At 38.0% G+C, this 14249-nt stretch overlaps 1 protein-coding gene across 3 annotated transcripts in view; it reads left to right on the top strand.

Moving 5' to 3' along the window:
• The window catches only part of LOC139971538 (betaine--homocysteine S-methyltransferase 1-like), a 26709-nt gene extending 12460 nt beyond the window's left edge, over positions 1-14249 (top strand). For 2 of the 3 annotated variants that reach the window (XM_071978102.1, XM_071978100.1), the window contains exons 2-10: positions 13-154; positions 316-440; positions 1573-1764; positions 2313-2460; positions 3212-3400; positions 3996-4126; positions 4803-4897; positions 11988-12110; positions 13424-14249. In XM_071978102.1, the coding sequence (XP_071834203.1) occupies positions 360-440; positions 1573-1764; positions 2313-2460; positions 3212-3400; positions 3996-4126; positions 4803-4897; positions 11988-12090 (939 nt within the window). In that variant the 5' untranslated portion in view covers positions 13-154; positions 316-359 and the 3' untranslated portion in view covers positions 12091-12110; positions 13424-14249. The remainder of the gene's footprint in view (positions 1-12; positions 155-315; positions 441-1572; positions 1765-2312; positions 2461-3211; positions 3401-3995; positions 4127-4802; positions 4898-11987; positions 12111-13423) is intronic. The other variant, XM_071978101.1, reaches the window with a different exon arrangement.

Genomic DNA, 14249 nt, shown 5'->3' with positions numbered 1-14249 from the left:
TTTTCTAAATAGCACACCGGAAAGGCTTTTCTCGAACGGTTAGCTAGCGGACCGGTCGTCGGCGATGGGAGCTTCGTAGTGACATTAGAGAGAAGAGGTTACGTCGAGGCTGGAGCGTGGACTCCTGAAGCTGTGGTCCAATACCCCGAAGCAGGTCAGTCACTTTCAATACTTCGGTGTATATACATGTAGGAAATATTATCAAGATTCGCGCTTTTCAATTTTCAACTTTGTTAATGCTCGCGTTTCATTCAAGGAATCAGTCAAAATGTTTTAGTATTTTTTTGGTTTAACGTTTTTTGTATTTTCTTTCAGTAAAACAACTTCATCGGGACTACTTAAGAGCTGGATCGGATGTGATGCAAACCTTTACTTTTTACTCCTCTGACGATAAATTAACTTTCGCTGGTAACCATGCGGACCAGCGAGAAACAGTCAATGTATGTTTGCCCTTTTTTTTTATTTGTTCATTGCTAGAAGCTAAGGAACCCGTGAAGTCAGGTTGGCGTGTGTATGTATGTGTGTGCTTCTGTGAAACTTGCTTGGGTTCACGATAACTCAACAACGGAGTGATAAATATTTGTTATACTTGCTATGTAGATTTATTATAGTAAAAAGGTGTGCCCTTTCGTTTTTGGCGCTGACCTTATGAATATTAATGAGGTTATAGGGTCAAACGTTAAAATCTATTGCAATAACTCCGCATCCTTAAGTCGGATTGTAAACCACACTTGGTATACAGTTGTTTATAGCTGGTACATGTAAGCCTAATTATTTTAGTCTATTTTTTTGGTATGGCCCAAATTTACCCTCCACCTCGAATTCATTTTGGGCCACCTTCTTTGGGTCCGCATTTGTGGGGCCCAATATGTTTGTACCATTGGGCGTAACATTTTGTTGAGCCCAATTTTTTGGTAGAGGACAAATGTTAAAATTGCAATAACTCTGTAACCTGAAGTCGGATTGTAGCAAACCTTAGTGTACAGTGGTTGGTTAATAGCTGGAACATGTAGGCCATCTGGGTCCAAAAAATTCCGGGCCCATTTTTTGGCCCGGTGGGCCAAAAGTATACTTCCACTTCAAATGCATTTTGGGGAAATCCTTTGGCCCGAATTTGTGGGGCCCAATATTTTTGGGACCATTGGGGCCGACATTTTGGAGGCTCAATTTATCTTTGAGCCATGTTGTCTGCGCCAAATAATTTTGGGACCATTTAAGCGCAAACGTTTATCATGCTCAATTTTCTTTTGGAAGGACCAAAAATTTAAAATAGCAAAAACTCTACGACTCTAAACCAGATTATATCCAAACTTGGAATACAGTTGTTGGTCAACAGCTGGTATATGTGGGCATATATATATATCATGATATAAGGTGATGACATACAACACTTAAATATTCCAATCAGCAAGGAACCGTAGTGCCCATTGGGCTCTTGTCTAACTTACAAATTGTTATTTTGATGCATGAGTAATGTCATGATGGCAAGATGTTAACTTCACGTTGAATTTGCATTATGGAGCGCCCATATTCAATATTGGTCCATATTCAATATTGGTCTCTTTCACTTAGTGCGAGAACTTAAACAGAGCAGCCTGTGATCTGGCCAGAGAAGTGGCGGATGAAGGAGGTGCCTTAGTTGCTGGCGGTTTATCGCCCGTCCCTGGTTATGTAGAAAGTAAAGGCAAGGACCACGTCATGGGCGAGTTTATGAAACAGATGGAAGTCTTTAAAGAAAAACAGATCGATTTTCTCCTCGGTGAGGTAAGACCGTTAAAGGTTTACACCTAAGACACTACATGAATGGAATTGATTTTCGGTTTCATGACATATTGTTTCACATGGCTAATTCCTTTGTTGTACTCTGTAAGTTCATCTATCTCAATCTGGAGTCCGTAGACCTCTAGAGGATATGTAAGAAATCTGTGGGGATTCGTGAGGGCAAAGTGGCCAGCCAGGGTCCTCAGGAAATTGGGGTTCGTTAAAAATTCGAACGGGTCCATGGACTGTTTAACTGACCTAATATAGAGAGTTGGGTAGCATCATGATTGATCCCTAGAGTAAGGCAAAAAAAACAATTTCGGAGGCTTTTTTTCGGGAGCCGTTTCCGTCCGCTTTAATAAAAAAGGCTCCAGAAAAGAGCCCCGAAAAAACGGGGGCTCCAAAAGGAGCCCCCGAAAAACGGAGGCTCCCGAAATGGCGCCCGAGTTCGCCCCGTTTGGACTTCCGAGGGGTGGGGATGGTGTAGAAGTAGCACTATATATTCTACTACGATATTTTTTTTCATTTTGCTGTTTTTGGTTTGGTTATAGTTTTTTGGTTATATTGAAGAAGCGGAATGGGCTATTGAAGCAATGAAGACGATGCACCTACCAATCGCTTGCTCGATGAGGGTGGGACCAGCCGGGGATCTTTCGGGTGTTACACCACAAGAATGCGCAATTCGAATGGCTCAAGCAGGTATGAATATGAAGGAAGCAGTTTTGTGAATAAGTATAAATCCAATCAATTCAGATATACTGCCTTAAGTATTTGATGATTAATGATGCCTCATCGTTTTCATTATATCAACAACAAAAAACACTCAGGCTCACACAGCAAAAATACGCAAAGGAGGGGTGAGGGGGGGACACGCCCTTGCCTTAGACCCTATCTATCTAGGACGGGCATCAGTCAACGTTTGTGGATGGTACAGTATACATATGTGTGTGCTTTGTGAGACCTGTATATACATACAGGGCTAATAATATAATAAATGATAGCGATACCAAACGGCATGCTATAAACACAACAACTTTCGGTTACATAATTATGCTGGTATATCTTCAAACACTTGTGCCACCGTTTCAGTAAAATAAAAAGAAGTATAGGCACATTCTCGAGACAAGGGTAAAGTGGTATGTATATATAGGTTTGTTAGTAGGTCGGAGTAATTTTAAAGATGTGATGTGACTTAAAGTACAACATTAAGGAACTAACGTACCACGTTTCTTTATCAAGCTTTGTATTTAGATTAAAGAGAACCATAAAAGCCTACTTGAAGTTTTCGGTTATTGTTTAAACAATGTAAACACTCTGTGTGTATTAATGATGTAGTTAAGATATATAAGCAAAGAATTTGAAGGTTCGATTGAAACAAAAAAAGCAGCAAATACGCTGGTGCAGTTCACGCATCTGTCATTGTAGACTCAATATATATCTTCGTTGACAGGCGCAGACGTGGTTGGTGTAAACTGTAATTACGATCCTTTCATCTCACTGGAGACATTAGAAATGATGAAGATTGCCTTGAAAGAGGCAGGATCCGATGTCTATCTAATGGTCCAACCTGTAGGTTGGCATACACAAGAAATACGAGATGACGAGAGAGGCTATACCGTCTTGCCTGAGTATCCATTGGGTCAGTCTTGTCGCTCTGATATCTGTATTGGTCTTAAAATGCAGCAAATATAGCCACGCATGTAACCATATTGGAAAGTTATACTTTTAATTGATTGATTTAATTGATTGTCTGTATTCTAGACATCATTATTTAGCATCAGGAGGCTACGACAGAATACTTGAACAAGTCCTGTGTAATAATGTCATCAGCATTTTAATATTTCATTTTTAATATATCACATATGTTATATATATGTATAGGGGTATAGTTTATCCACCACTGTTTATCCATATAAATTGTTGTATCATACTCTGGGCGATAGCGGTGCGCAGATGGCTCCAAGGCGACGAAGGCGCCGTCAAGTTAACGAACAGACGCGCCGACTTCCGTTTGGTCGCGAAAGGTTGTTGGTTCTAAGTCCTCGGTGACGTTGGTTAATTCGCTGAGCCGGTAGCAATATGTGACGCAGTCCACCCCGGTGTAACATGCCTTTCTTCTAACCATCGTCAAATATAAGGTTGATTTATATGAAGTGTAGTTTATGTTTATATAATGTATACCTAATATCACCTCAAATGCCAATCACCATTTCCATATTTGTTCTATCCACCAGCTATGGAACCAAGGTTATTGACCAGAATTGACGTCGCAAGATTTGCCAGAGAAGCATATAACCTCGGTGTGCGATATATCGGTGGCTGTTGCGGTTTTGAACCATATCACATTCGAGCTATCGCCGAAGAGGTATATGACCTCATAGTGTTCTGTTGACATGTATGACAAAGGACACACACGAACACACATACAAACAAGCCAACGAGGAGTTTTCCGTCTGTTGACTTTTGTCACTTATGCAATTTAGAACAAACAATAACAATGTCAAAGATTACAGATGTTGAATAACTTAATCTAGTCAAATAGTGCCCACAGCGTATACAATACACTATACAAAAAAAATAGGAAAGAATTCGAGGTTGCATTTTCATAGGATTAAAACTACAAGCTACAAGAGGGTACCGTGAACATGAGTAATCGGCTAGTCTTCGATTCTCAGCCGTTTGTAATAAGCAACAACAACGACGACATTAATAACAAGAGCAATGACATTAACAAACTGATGATACCTTATCGAGCTCTCACGATGATATCAAAATTGGTAACGAAAATACATATCATATTTCATAAGGAGAGGAATAATAGATAACATTTTGTAAGTTTGTAGATAAAATTATCATTATCCATAACGATGTTTGTCTTGTCGAGTTTTACTAACACAATAGTTTACACAAATGGTGAGATCATAGAGAAAACAATCCTATCATAATATTTCCTTTGATGCATTGATAACTGCGGAAGGTAAGTATACTCTAAAAAGAATAAATCTCTATTCATCTTTTCTTAAATTCTCACTGTTTTCCAGCTAGCAGTAGAGCGAGGAGTTCGTCCACCTGGCAAAGACAAGCACGGTGGATATGAATCAATGAAGAAAAGTAGTTTGGATAACCAAACCGATAGGTTAGTATGGACAATATACATAAACTTTGCTTTTTCATTTGTATTAAATGTTAGCAAGAATGTTTCTGAATGAATGATATATAAGTTAAACCTATACTTTAACTAACATGTTGAGTGTTATACTGAATTAAGAGTTATGTACATTTTGTGACTACTTATGATCCTGAATGCATGCCCGTGTAGCAGTACAAACTGTCGCAAATATTCCATATTCAGTATAAACTGTCCCAGTCCCACAGGACAGTTTATACTGGATTTACCAGTACGTTTGGTCTCCCCGGACCTATTGTACAAGGCCAGTTGGTACAGACTGTCTCCCCAGACAGTATATGCTATGGTTACACGGAGGGGACATTATTTGACGGTCATATATTTTGTTGTAAATTGTGTCCCCCTGAACACAATGTCCGCCGTAGCATGTACGTTCGAGTAGCAAAAATTTAATTAGTAATGGACTCTGGCAGTATCCGTATTATTAGCAAATTGTCGCATTTCGGCTTCCGTATATTTAGCAGTAAAGTCGTGCGACAACTAAAAACGGAAAAGCTAGCAGAAAACGTGAGACAAATTGCGGATATTCTAAGAGATGAGAGCTATCCAAGTGGGTTTACAAGAATAAAACAGAGAAGAATGTTACGGAGACAAAGTCAGTCTTTCAGACTGGCTGAAAATGGAACTCTTGCGTACCGAAATTGAAGGCAGCTCACACTGACTAGTGACATCTATAAGGTAATGTCTGTAACTTACAGTATAGGATACACAATATGCCTTTGGTTGTTAAATGGCGAACGGCCATTCCACAGTTAAACTATAACCAGGCCTCTAGGACTGATTGGTGCACAAATCATGATATTCTTTTACCACGTTTGGTTAGTTGTAAAAACTCATTCGCAAAGGTCAAGCAATTGCTTATGCAACATTATAATCAGTTGTATGCTTGAGCAAAGTTATTAGGGCCTATTTCTTTTCGTTTGGTTTACCCAATTGTCTTAACAAATTTTTGTGACAATTATTATAAATTTCCACCTTTTATCGCCCTGCCTATCATAAAAGATAACAACAGATCACTAAAGCTTAGAGAGCTAGTCTGGTTTGCATGCATGGGACACTATAAAATGCAATTATTGGACTATAGCATATAGCCGAGCCTACTTCTAGAGGAAAGTGGCACTAATACTGTACATAACAAATTCACGTTCATTAATTTTGGTTGGTAAGAAGAGATATTGAAGGCCTGATAGTACTTTTTTAGGTGTGGCATATTCTCTTCATGCCAAACCTCACTGCAGAAGAAAACTTCTTAAATATCTATAGACCCCAATTGTGGCCATGCAATATGTACAATAATGGGAATATTCCATTTCAAACACTGATATAGAGTTGTAATTCAATTTTAAGGCACTTCAGCTAGAACTACCAATTCTGCAGCCCATATATTTGTGTGTGTTTGTTTGTTTGTTTGTTTTTTTTGGGGGGGGGGGGCAAAAAAACATGATATCTCCTTGATCATGAATTTTCTTATCTCTTTGAAGGTGTTCATCTTTGCATAGATAAACCAGACAACAGACTATGTCTATTGTCTAGATTCTATTGCAAAACTATCAACGTTGATGTAACAAGTTATGTTCAACAGGATGACAAAGCGTCATTGTCATGTAGACCTACGAACAAGTCTCCATAGCATTCCTGTAACTAGATTATGGAAACAGGTAAATATTCAATCTGTTTTAATTGCACAGGATGTCCGCAGTATGCAGTGAAGGTTTAGTTTAGTTAATGTCACTCTTTCTGGACAAATTAAACATTTATATACAAGTTTAAAGGTAGTCTGTATTGGCCCTAAATTTTGGCCACTTTAATTGCTAGAAGTTTTCAAAAAGTACTTTCCTGGGGGTAATAACCCTTTAAATTGTGCTCAGACATTCTAAATGATGACACGAGATGATTGAATGTCCCAGTGAGGTAAATTTCCTCCAGGGAAATAAACATACTTACAGAATTTTGCCCATAGTGAAAATTTGGCATATTTAGGGCCTATACAGCAAACCTTTAAGCCACACTCTGGCCTAACTGCAGAGCAACCATCAATATAGGCATATAATTGTAAGTTGCAAAAAGTGGCGTATCATTTTTCTGGTTTAGTGGTTGAAGCGATTGTAAATATATGGTACAGTATGGTGTAAGTTACATTTTCATGTTTGCAAGGTAAAAATAATTGGCCTAAATCCACCAACACCCTGTTTCGATCAGATATCCCACTGTTTTTATCGAGATCTGTGTACAGAATGAAGCAATGGAATAGAACAACAGTCAAGGAAAAGCCTGCAACTTTTAATTTTTTTTTTAAATTAGCACCTAAATGCTGTCTTCTTTCTTAACAGTGGTGTTGATCTTATTGGTCCTCTACCAGTGACAGCTGCCAAGCGACTGTACATGATAACACTGTCTGACTTCTATTCAAAGTGGCCTGAAACTAAGGCAGTGCCTGACAAGACTGCAGCATCAACTTCTTATTTCATTACTGATGTGATGATGAGGTAAGCATGTCTTAAAAAGTGAATAATTTTCTGTAGTTAGTTCCAATATGAATGGCATCATATCTGTTATTTGTACCATGCAAATAACTTGTAGTGCATGGCAGAATGCTGTGTTTGAGTATAACTTATTTCCAAATAGGTATTAAGCATACAGAAAGGTCACGAAGGTAGGTGAGAACCGAGAAAGTGTACTGTAAATCTTTGCAGGTTAAGTCCCCATTAACAAGTTTATGTAAGTAGTTTTTGTTCCTATATTTACTTGCAAAGGTTCCACCTCTGGTTCTTAAGTAGCATATAGCCTGACAATTGTCGTCATTTGATTTACATCCCCAAGAAGTGATTTTGGCTGGACATGTTTGACTGCAGCAGACACAGTTTATTTGTTCAAACAAATGATGACTAAATAATTAAGACCACATTCCACAGCTAGACACCACCTATTGTGTGTTGTTTTTCAAAAAGGTGTTGGACAGTTTGATATTGTAACCACATGGAACTTTTCTGTTTAGAAAGTGTGAACTTATTACTACTTAGCTGTTTTGACAGGAACTTCGACAAGATAAGAGAGATAATGTATCAACTGAGTTTTGGTACCATTTCTCTGTTAGGTTCGTTGTGGAAAATTGCTAAATGTGTTTGTGTGTGTGGTGGGGGATATTTCCTGAAACCTGGGAGAGGGACCCCTTTTTCTTTGGCAAAATAGGGCAATGTTTAGGTCTCTTGATGCAAAATGATGTATAATAGTACATTTTACCATAATAATGGTTAGCTAGCATTATTTGTTTTTGCATTTGGGTCATACAGAGGGTGTTTTGAACCCCCATGGATCCTGATTCAGGACAATTAATGTTTGATCGGCATTAAACAGTCATACCATGCACACATACATCAATAGAGCACCAAAAGTCATCAAACTTCTGTTGTATCCTAGCTTAATCTAATTTGATAAATTTCTGATATTAAATTTAATTAATATGTCACAAATGTTGTATTGGCTCATGTGGTTAAAACTTTTCAGGTTTGGTAGTGAACTGTACAATATAGCGCCAAAATTATGACATGCAATCTCCAATTAAAAAAATGGAGCCAGTAATCCCATACACATGTAGGTGTCACAATAAAAGATCATCCAATTAACTCAATGCCTAAGCATAGTTCAGTTGTACACTATACAGTCTACACTTAACCAATATGGTGAATGTTAATTATCTTTGTAGTGGAGCTTACACATAACCTTTCAAGATGATAATTTATTTTATATATGACTTACAGTGTGGCATTCACTACTCATAATATTGCTTTCAACTTTTATTTTGCACAGATTTGGTTGTACTGATATCTCATATCTGACCACCAATGGAGGGAGTATGTATGAAGTTACCAGAAGACCCCAGAAGACATGTCTAGACAATTTTCTTGGCAGTTAACTTGTTACCGACAATAATCTTGTCTTTCACTCTAACATATCATGAGAGAAAAATTCGTCGGCTGCTATACGTTTAAGCAAAGTCAGGCCATTGACTTTTCACTGCCAGTCGTTCGGTGGAAATCCATATATTTGCAGTTCAAGTTGAAGGGTTGTGACGCTCGAAATTCTTTATCACCTCATTACTTCATTAAATAACAAATACGAAGGCGTGTTTCTTGGTTCTGGAAATTGTGTTCAAGATAAGTTCTCATAGTAAAACATATAACCGACCATATTCTGCTTCCTGTTGTAACTTTTGCTGTTATGGATTTCTGTGTAAGTCTTAACGAAAAACCCGTTGGATACATGAGAATCAGCTATTTTATTTGTAATTTACAATCAAGATTTAACTTTTGACGGTATCAAGTTGCACATTAAAGCATTTTATAAGTAATCCTACTGTTTGTGGAAAGCAGTTCAAGGGGGGAATTCTAATAGGGAAACTTCTGCATGGTTTTATTGAGGTCTTTACCAAACTCTAAAGAGGATGATCTTCATGTGGATTATGAGGCCATCAGTCTTCAGCCCCCCCCCCCCCCCACTCAAAAGTACCTTCCTACGCCACTGGTTTCAAGTACATATTGTTTGAAGAAGAGTGACAGTAGTATATCATTCTAATCAAGCAATACCTCCCTGCTTGAAGGATGCTCTAGAAAGCATGGATTATCTTTAGTTGCATCAGAGCTACAAAGGGAGAGTCATCATTCCAGTTAAATTTCCCCATGCAGGGGGTAGGAAGTGAGGGTGGGCACACAACATCAGAGGGACATTTTCTCATTCCACAACCACCACTCGTTATGCTATAAACCGATACACACCGGCCATATCACTTAAATATATATGATGTGTTAGTATGTTATCAATACTATTTATTGAGATTCTTTATTGTTAACCGTGCTATAAAAAGATATGGGATACCATTTTAAAAATAGTATGTACAGACAGTGCCCCCCCCCCCCGCTCCTGGCTCCCTGATCCCATGTATAATAATTTTTTCACTCTTTGCCCAGTCTGATATAGATTCAGAATATTGTGTTTGTGCATGACTATCATCCAATTTCATGTTTTGATTTTTACTATATTAACTTTCTTTAAACAAACTTTTCTCTACAAGAATGACATATTTAAAGTGTGAGAAACACAATGAGACAAAAAATCTAGCATATTGCATCCTGCTCTGTCCTATTTGCTTTATTCTTTCCCTTGTTTGGCTTTGTTTTGTTTCCTGTATGTTTTGCAGCTCTTTTGAAGAGGATATCGTTCTAATATATCTTTTCTAATTTGAACCACTTGTGTCCAATAAGAAACATTCAAAATAAGAAACAACGAACCTTTATCACTGGAATGCCATTTGTCTATACAAATGAAGATTTGCTTCGCGCATGGCCATCACAACAGGCTTTGGCGGCAGGGGTGGGGGAATGGCCTTCCACCCTGTTGAGAGGGAGAAAACCTTGACTCGACGATTGAGTGACAAAAATAAGGAAGGGTAAAAAAGTAAACAAAGTAGTAATGAAAGTCAATAAATAGGTGTCAAGCCCATACGGAGAGGGTTGGGGCAGTGTTGACATTTTCAAGGTCAGAGAAGTATCTTCCAGCTACTTCATGGTTATTAGCAAACAAAAATATTTTGGAACTCATCACAGATAGGTCACAGACTTAAGAAGACCCCTCCCCAGGACACAAATTCGATGACTTACCATCCCAACTCCCCCCCCCCCCTGATCCTTGCACTCAAAATTATGTGTATGGACCTGAGTTTTGTATACAGCGTTGCCGATTTCGTTTAGGATGTAACTTGAAAACACCCACGGTTCCCGTCCTATAATGAGCTTTACGCACGGATGAAATTACATATTGGCTAGGCAACTCTCGTAGACCCATGAAGTACAGTTACCATACTTGCCAAAACTTACCCACTGTGTGTTAGGGAAATACGGCAACAATGAAGTCTGGACTCCTAAAGTTCGTAATATTTTACCTCTGCAATTATCATTTTTTGTTGTAGCTGTTGCATTCCCTATCCCGTACCCGCCCTCCGTTGGGGAGGAAGTTAGGTGTATACTATCTCTCCCTCTGTAAAGATGACTATGAACGCAATGTAGTTGCCGAATACAACATGCAACATATACGGAGGATAACATAGCAGCAATCACAACAAAAACATGATTAACATCTTCTACAGACGGAAGACTTGTTTCTTTTTCTTCTTTTTTTCCCCGTTCTATTTTTTGTTTTGCAGCAACGCACAACGTCTCATTTATTTCCTGTAACATTTAACTCTGATGTATCTGCTCTAATTATTGATAATGAACTCAATTGCCTTTTGATTGTCGAAATGCTTAAATTTTATGCGGGACAAAATATGCTATGAAGTATTTGCGGACATTCTGTACCAGGACATTTCGTCCGGTGGGACTATATTTGCTGTGAGGGTGGGACACAATTTTCAGCAGATAATGTCCGACCGGACTAAATATGCTGGTACAAAGTGTCCGCGGAGACACTTTGTACAGGGGGACACTCTGTACTGTCACACCCGTACATTGAAAAATATTCTTTAAATTCTATGCTGTTCATGAGTATTATCCTGTATGAAGTAATAACATGTTTAGTACGTTTTTATACTAATAGGTTAGGAAGTATGATCCTGAATGAATACCCATGTAGTGTAAAATATTCTATAAATTCTATGCTGTTAATGAGTCATATTCAGCATGACGTAATTACATGTTTAGTACATTCTTATACTCATAGATTAGGAAGTTTATGATATCTTAAAATAAGTATGATTTTGAATGCGCAAATGCATTTTGGGAGACATTCTTTGGGCCCGAATTTGTGGGGCCCAATATTTCTGGGACCATTTGGGCCCAAGTTTTTTAGATTTTAAACACATTTTGAATACAGTTGTTGGTCAATAGCTGGTTCATGTGGGCATATATATTATGATATTGGGTGATGACATACAACACTTTAATATTCCACTGAGCAAGTAACTAAAGTGCCCGTTGGCCGTTGGGTTCTTGTTCTATCTAAGAATATCTAATTTCTTTCTCTCTCTCTTTTGCTTTTACTTTTAAAGATGTACCCGTGAGTACTGGGAGAATTTAACTCCTGCTACTGGCAGAAAAAATGTTAAATTACTAGCAAACATTGTTCCAAGAGAAAATGGACAGCAAAGATAATAGACAATATAAAACGTTTGGTACGTATTTAATACGTTTACACTCTTTATTTCCAAAGAGCGAAATTTCAACCCCTGAGAGTGTCCTGGGTGATCAATCCATCTTCAAGGATGAATTCTACTCCTTCATTACAGTGAAACGCTCCAAATAGCTCACAACAAGAACGAAAATATCCTCTCTTTTGCAGCTGAGCTTATTTTGAGTAATTCCTCTATTAGGTAAAAATGAAATTCACTCCCCAATAGAGTTATCAACCTGGACACTCTTTAAAGATGTATTTCTCTCTCCCTGGGAATTACGAGTGATATATATGTCTGTCCGTATGTATGTCTGTATACTATTCTCTAAATCTATAGGGCTATGTCTACTTTGTAAATTTACTTTGTGGACCCAAATTTCATTTCATATCATCATTAACGCCAACCTTAAACTGAAAAACATTCAGAACGGAATAGCCCTTTTAGTTACATTCATTGTTTTTAACAAAATGGAAAATTTCTTGCATGATCAAATTCCCAAGGTGGGGAGGTGGAGGGGGTGGGGAGGGAGGGGCGGCAAGGAATTGGGGGATATTAATTAACACGTAACATGTTTGATCCTATTTTGTTATATTTATGAATGCTTTCTGAAGTATAATGGTTCTCACTATACGTCATAATCCGTGGATAAACCACTATCACTTTGTTTCATACTTTACTTTAATTAGAAACCTATTAACAGATGGTTCTATATTTCTTACATATACCTTTACCTGTCAATGTGCAAGTTTTTGTGATACAGTTTTTACGGGAGTATCAGTTTTCTGCTAATATGACTCATGATAAGTACCGGTACTCACTGGCCGCATGGAGGTGTAACTATATACACCTGTATATGGCAACTCATTCGTTTACACACTGATACACCGATCGCGATAAAATTAAAACAATGAAAGCTGTAAAATAATAAAAAACAAAGGATCGTCTTATAGCGTCTAAAAATAACTCATCTAGATTAGTTTCATTTGATCTTAACCCCCATGAGTCAGTACTTGTGTGAATACGCGCGTGTCTGTTTGTGTATGAGTTTAATTTCAAATCTGTTTGCTGTTTTTTTTTTTTTAAATGGGAGATAAGACAGAAGGACGATGTAAACAAGCCCACCAGTCTCATTCCTGGATAACAGCACAGTGTATCTTGGCAAGCTATTGGCAATGTAAATTATTTTGTCTTAGGGTGATGGTCGGTGAGGTGTGTGTTTTGGTGGTGGGGGGGGGGGTGAGCTGGAGGAATGCCGTTTTTCACGCTACATTGTCATAAGTCATTCATCTCAATGGTAACTCCTTTTTTTTCAGAAGTAGAACTACGCTCGTTCATCCATACTGTGTGCCGCGGTGACGCCTTGGAGTAGATTACCCCAATTGCCATGGTTACGTGAAACAGACACGAAGGTCGTCACTGTTTACACCAATAATCCAGCTATTTTTATACTTTCTTTTTCTTTGCCTTCCAATCTTCGATCAAATTAAACTCTCCTTTAAAATATTTTTGGGAATAATTAAGAAGGCCCTCAATCTAGCTTTAAGAGATTTAAGAGATTGTAGTTACAACCACGTGGATGCATCTAACTAAAGAGATATTAAGCGTTTGATCAGCCTACTTTTAAAATGATATTTAAGTGGAATATGACTCTATATATATATATATCAAGTTCTAACTTTTAAATAAATGGGCCTTTTTGTTATTTGAAAAGTGCCTATTGTTTAACCATGCATAGAGATATGCAACTAATTAATTTGTAAATTAAAACGTGCTCTGTTGTTGAACCGTTAATTGAGAGACACAAGAGAGAGTAATTATTATGTGCCTCTTGTTGAGAACACTTCGAGAATTGTGAATTCACGAAATGTACATCATGCGGCAGATCCATTTTGTTCGAAAGATTTGTGGAAACTTTGTGGTTTGTCCCGAAGTCCAAAACAAAGCCTCGTGTTCTATTGATGTCTGTTTCCTTCCAGATCGAGCCCTCTTCCGCGGCCCATGCTTGTACCACGTGGTCTTCCTTATACAATTATACAAGTTGTTTCGTCTATATACGTGTTATCTACCGTTCTTGTTCTTAACCTGTTATTCTGTGTGAACGAATTACTTACGAAAAATAAAAAGAAACCGAAACCATGA

Source organism: Apostichopus japonicus, chromosome 8 (assembly GCF_037975245.1).
Source record: "Apostichopus japonicus isolate 1M-3 chromosome 8, ASM3797524v1, whole genome shotgun sequence".
NCBI classification, from domain to species: domain Eukaryota; kingdom Metazoa; phylum Echinodermata; class Holothuroidea; order Aspidochirotida; family Stichopodidae; genus Apostichopus; species Apostichopus japonicus.
This window is presented reverse-complemented; position numbering and strand designations above follow the sequence as displayed.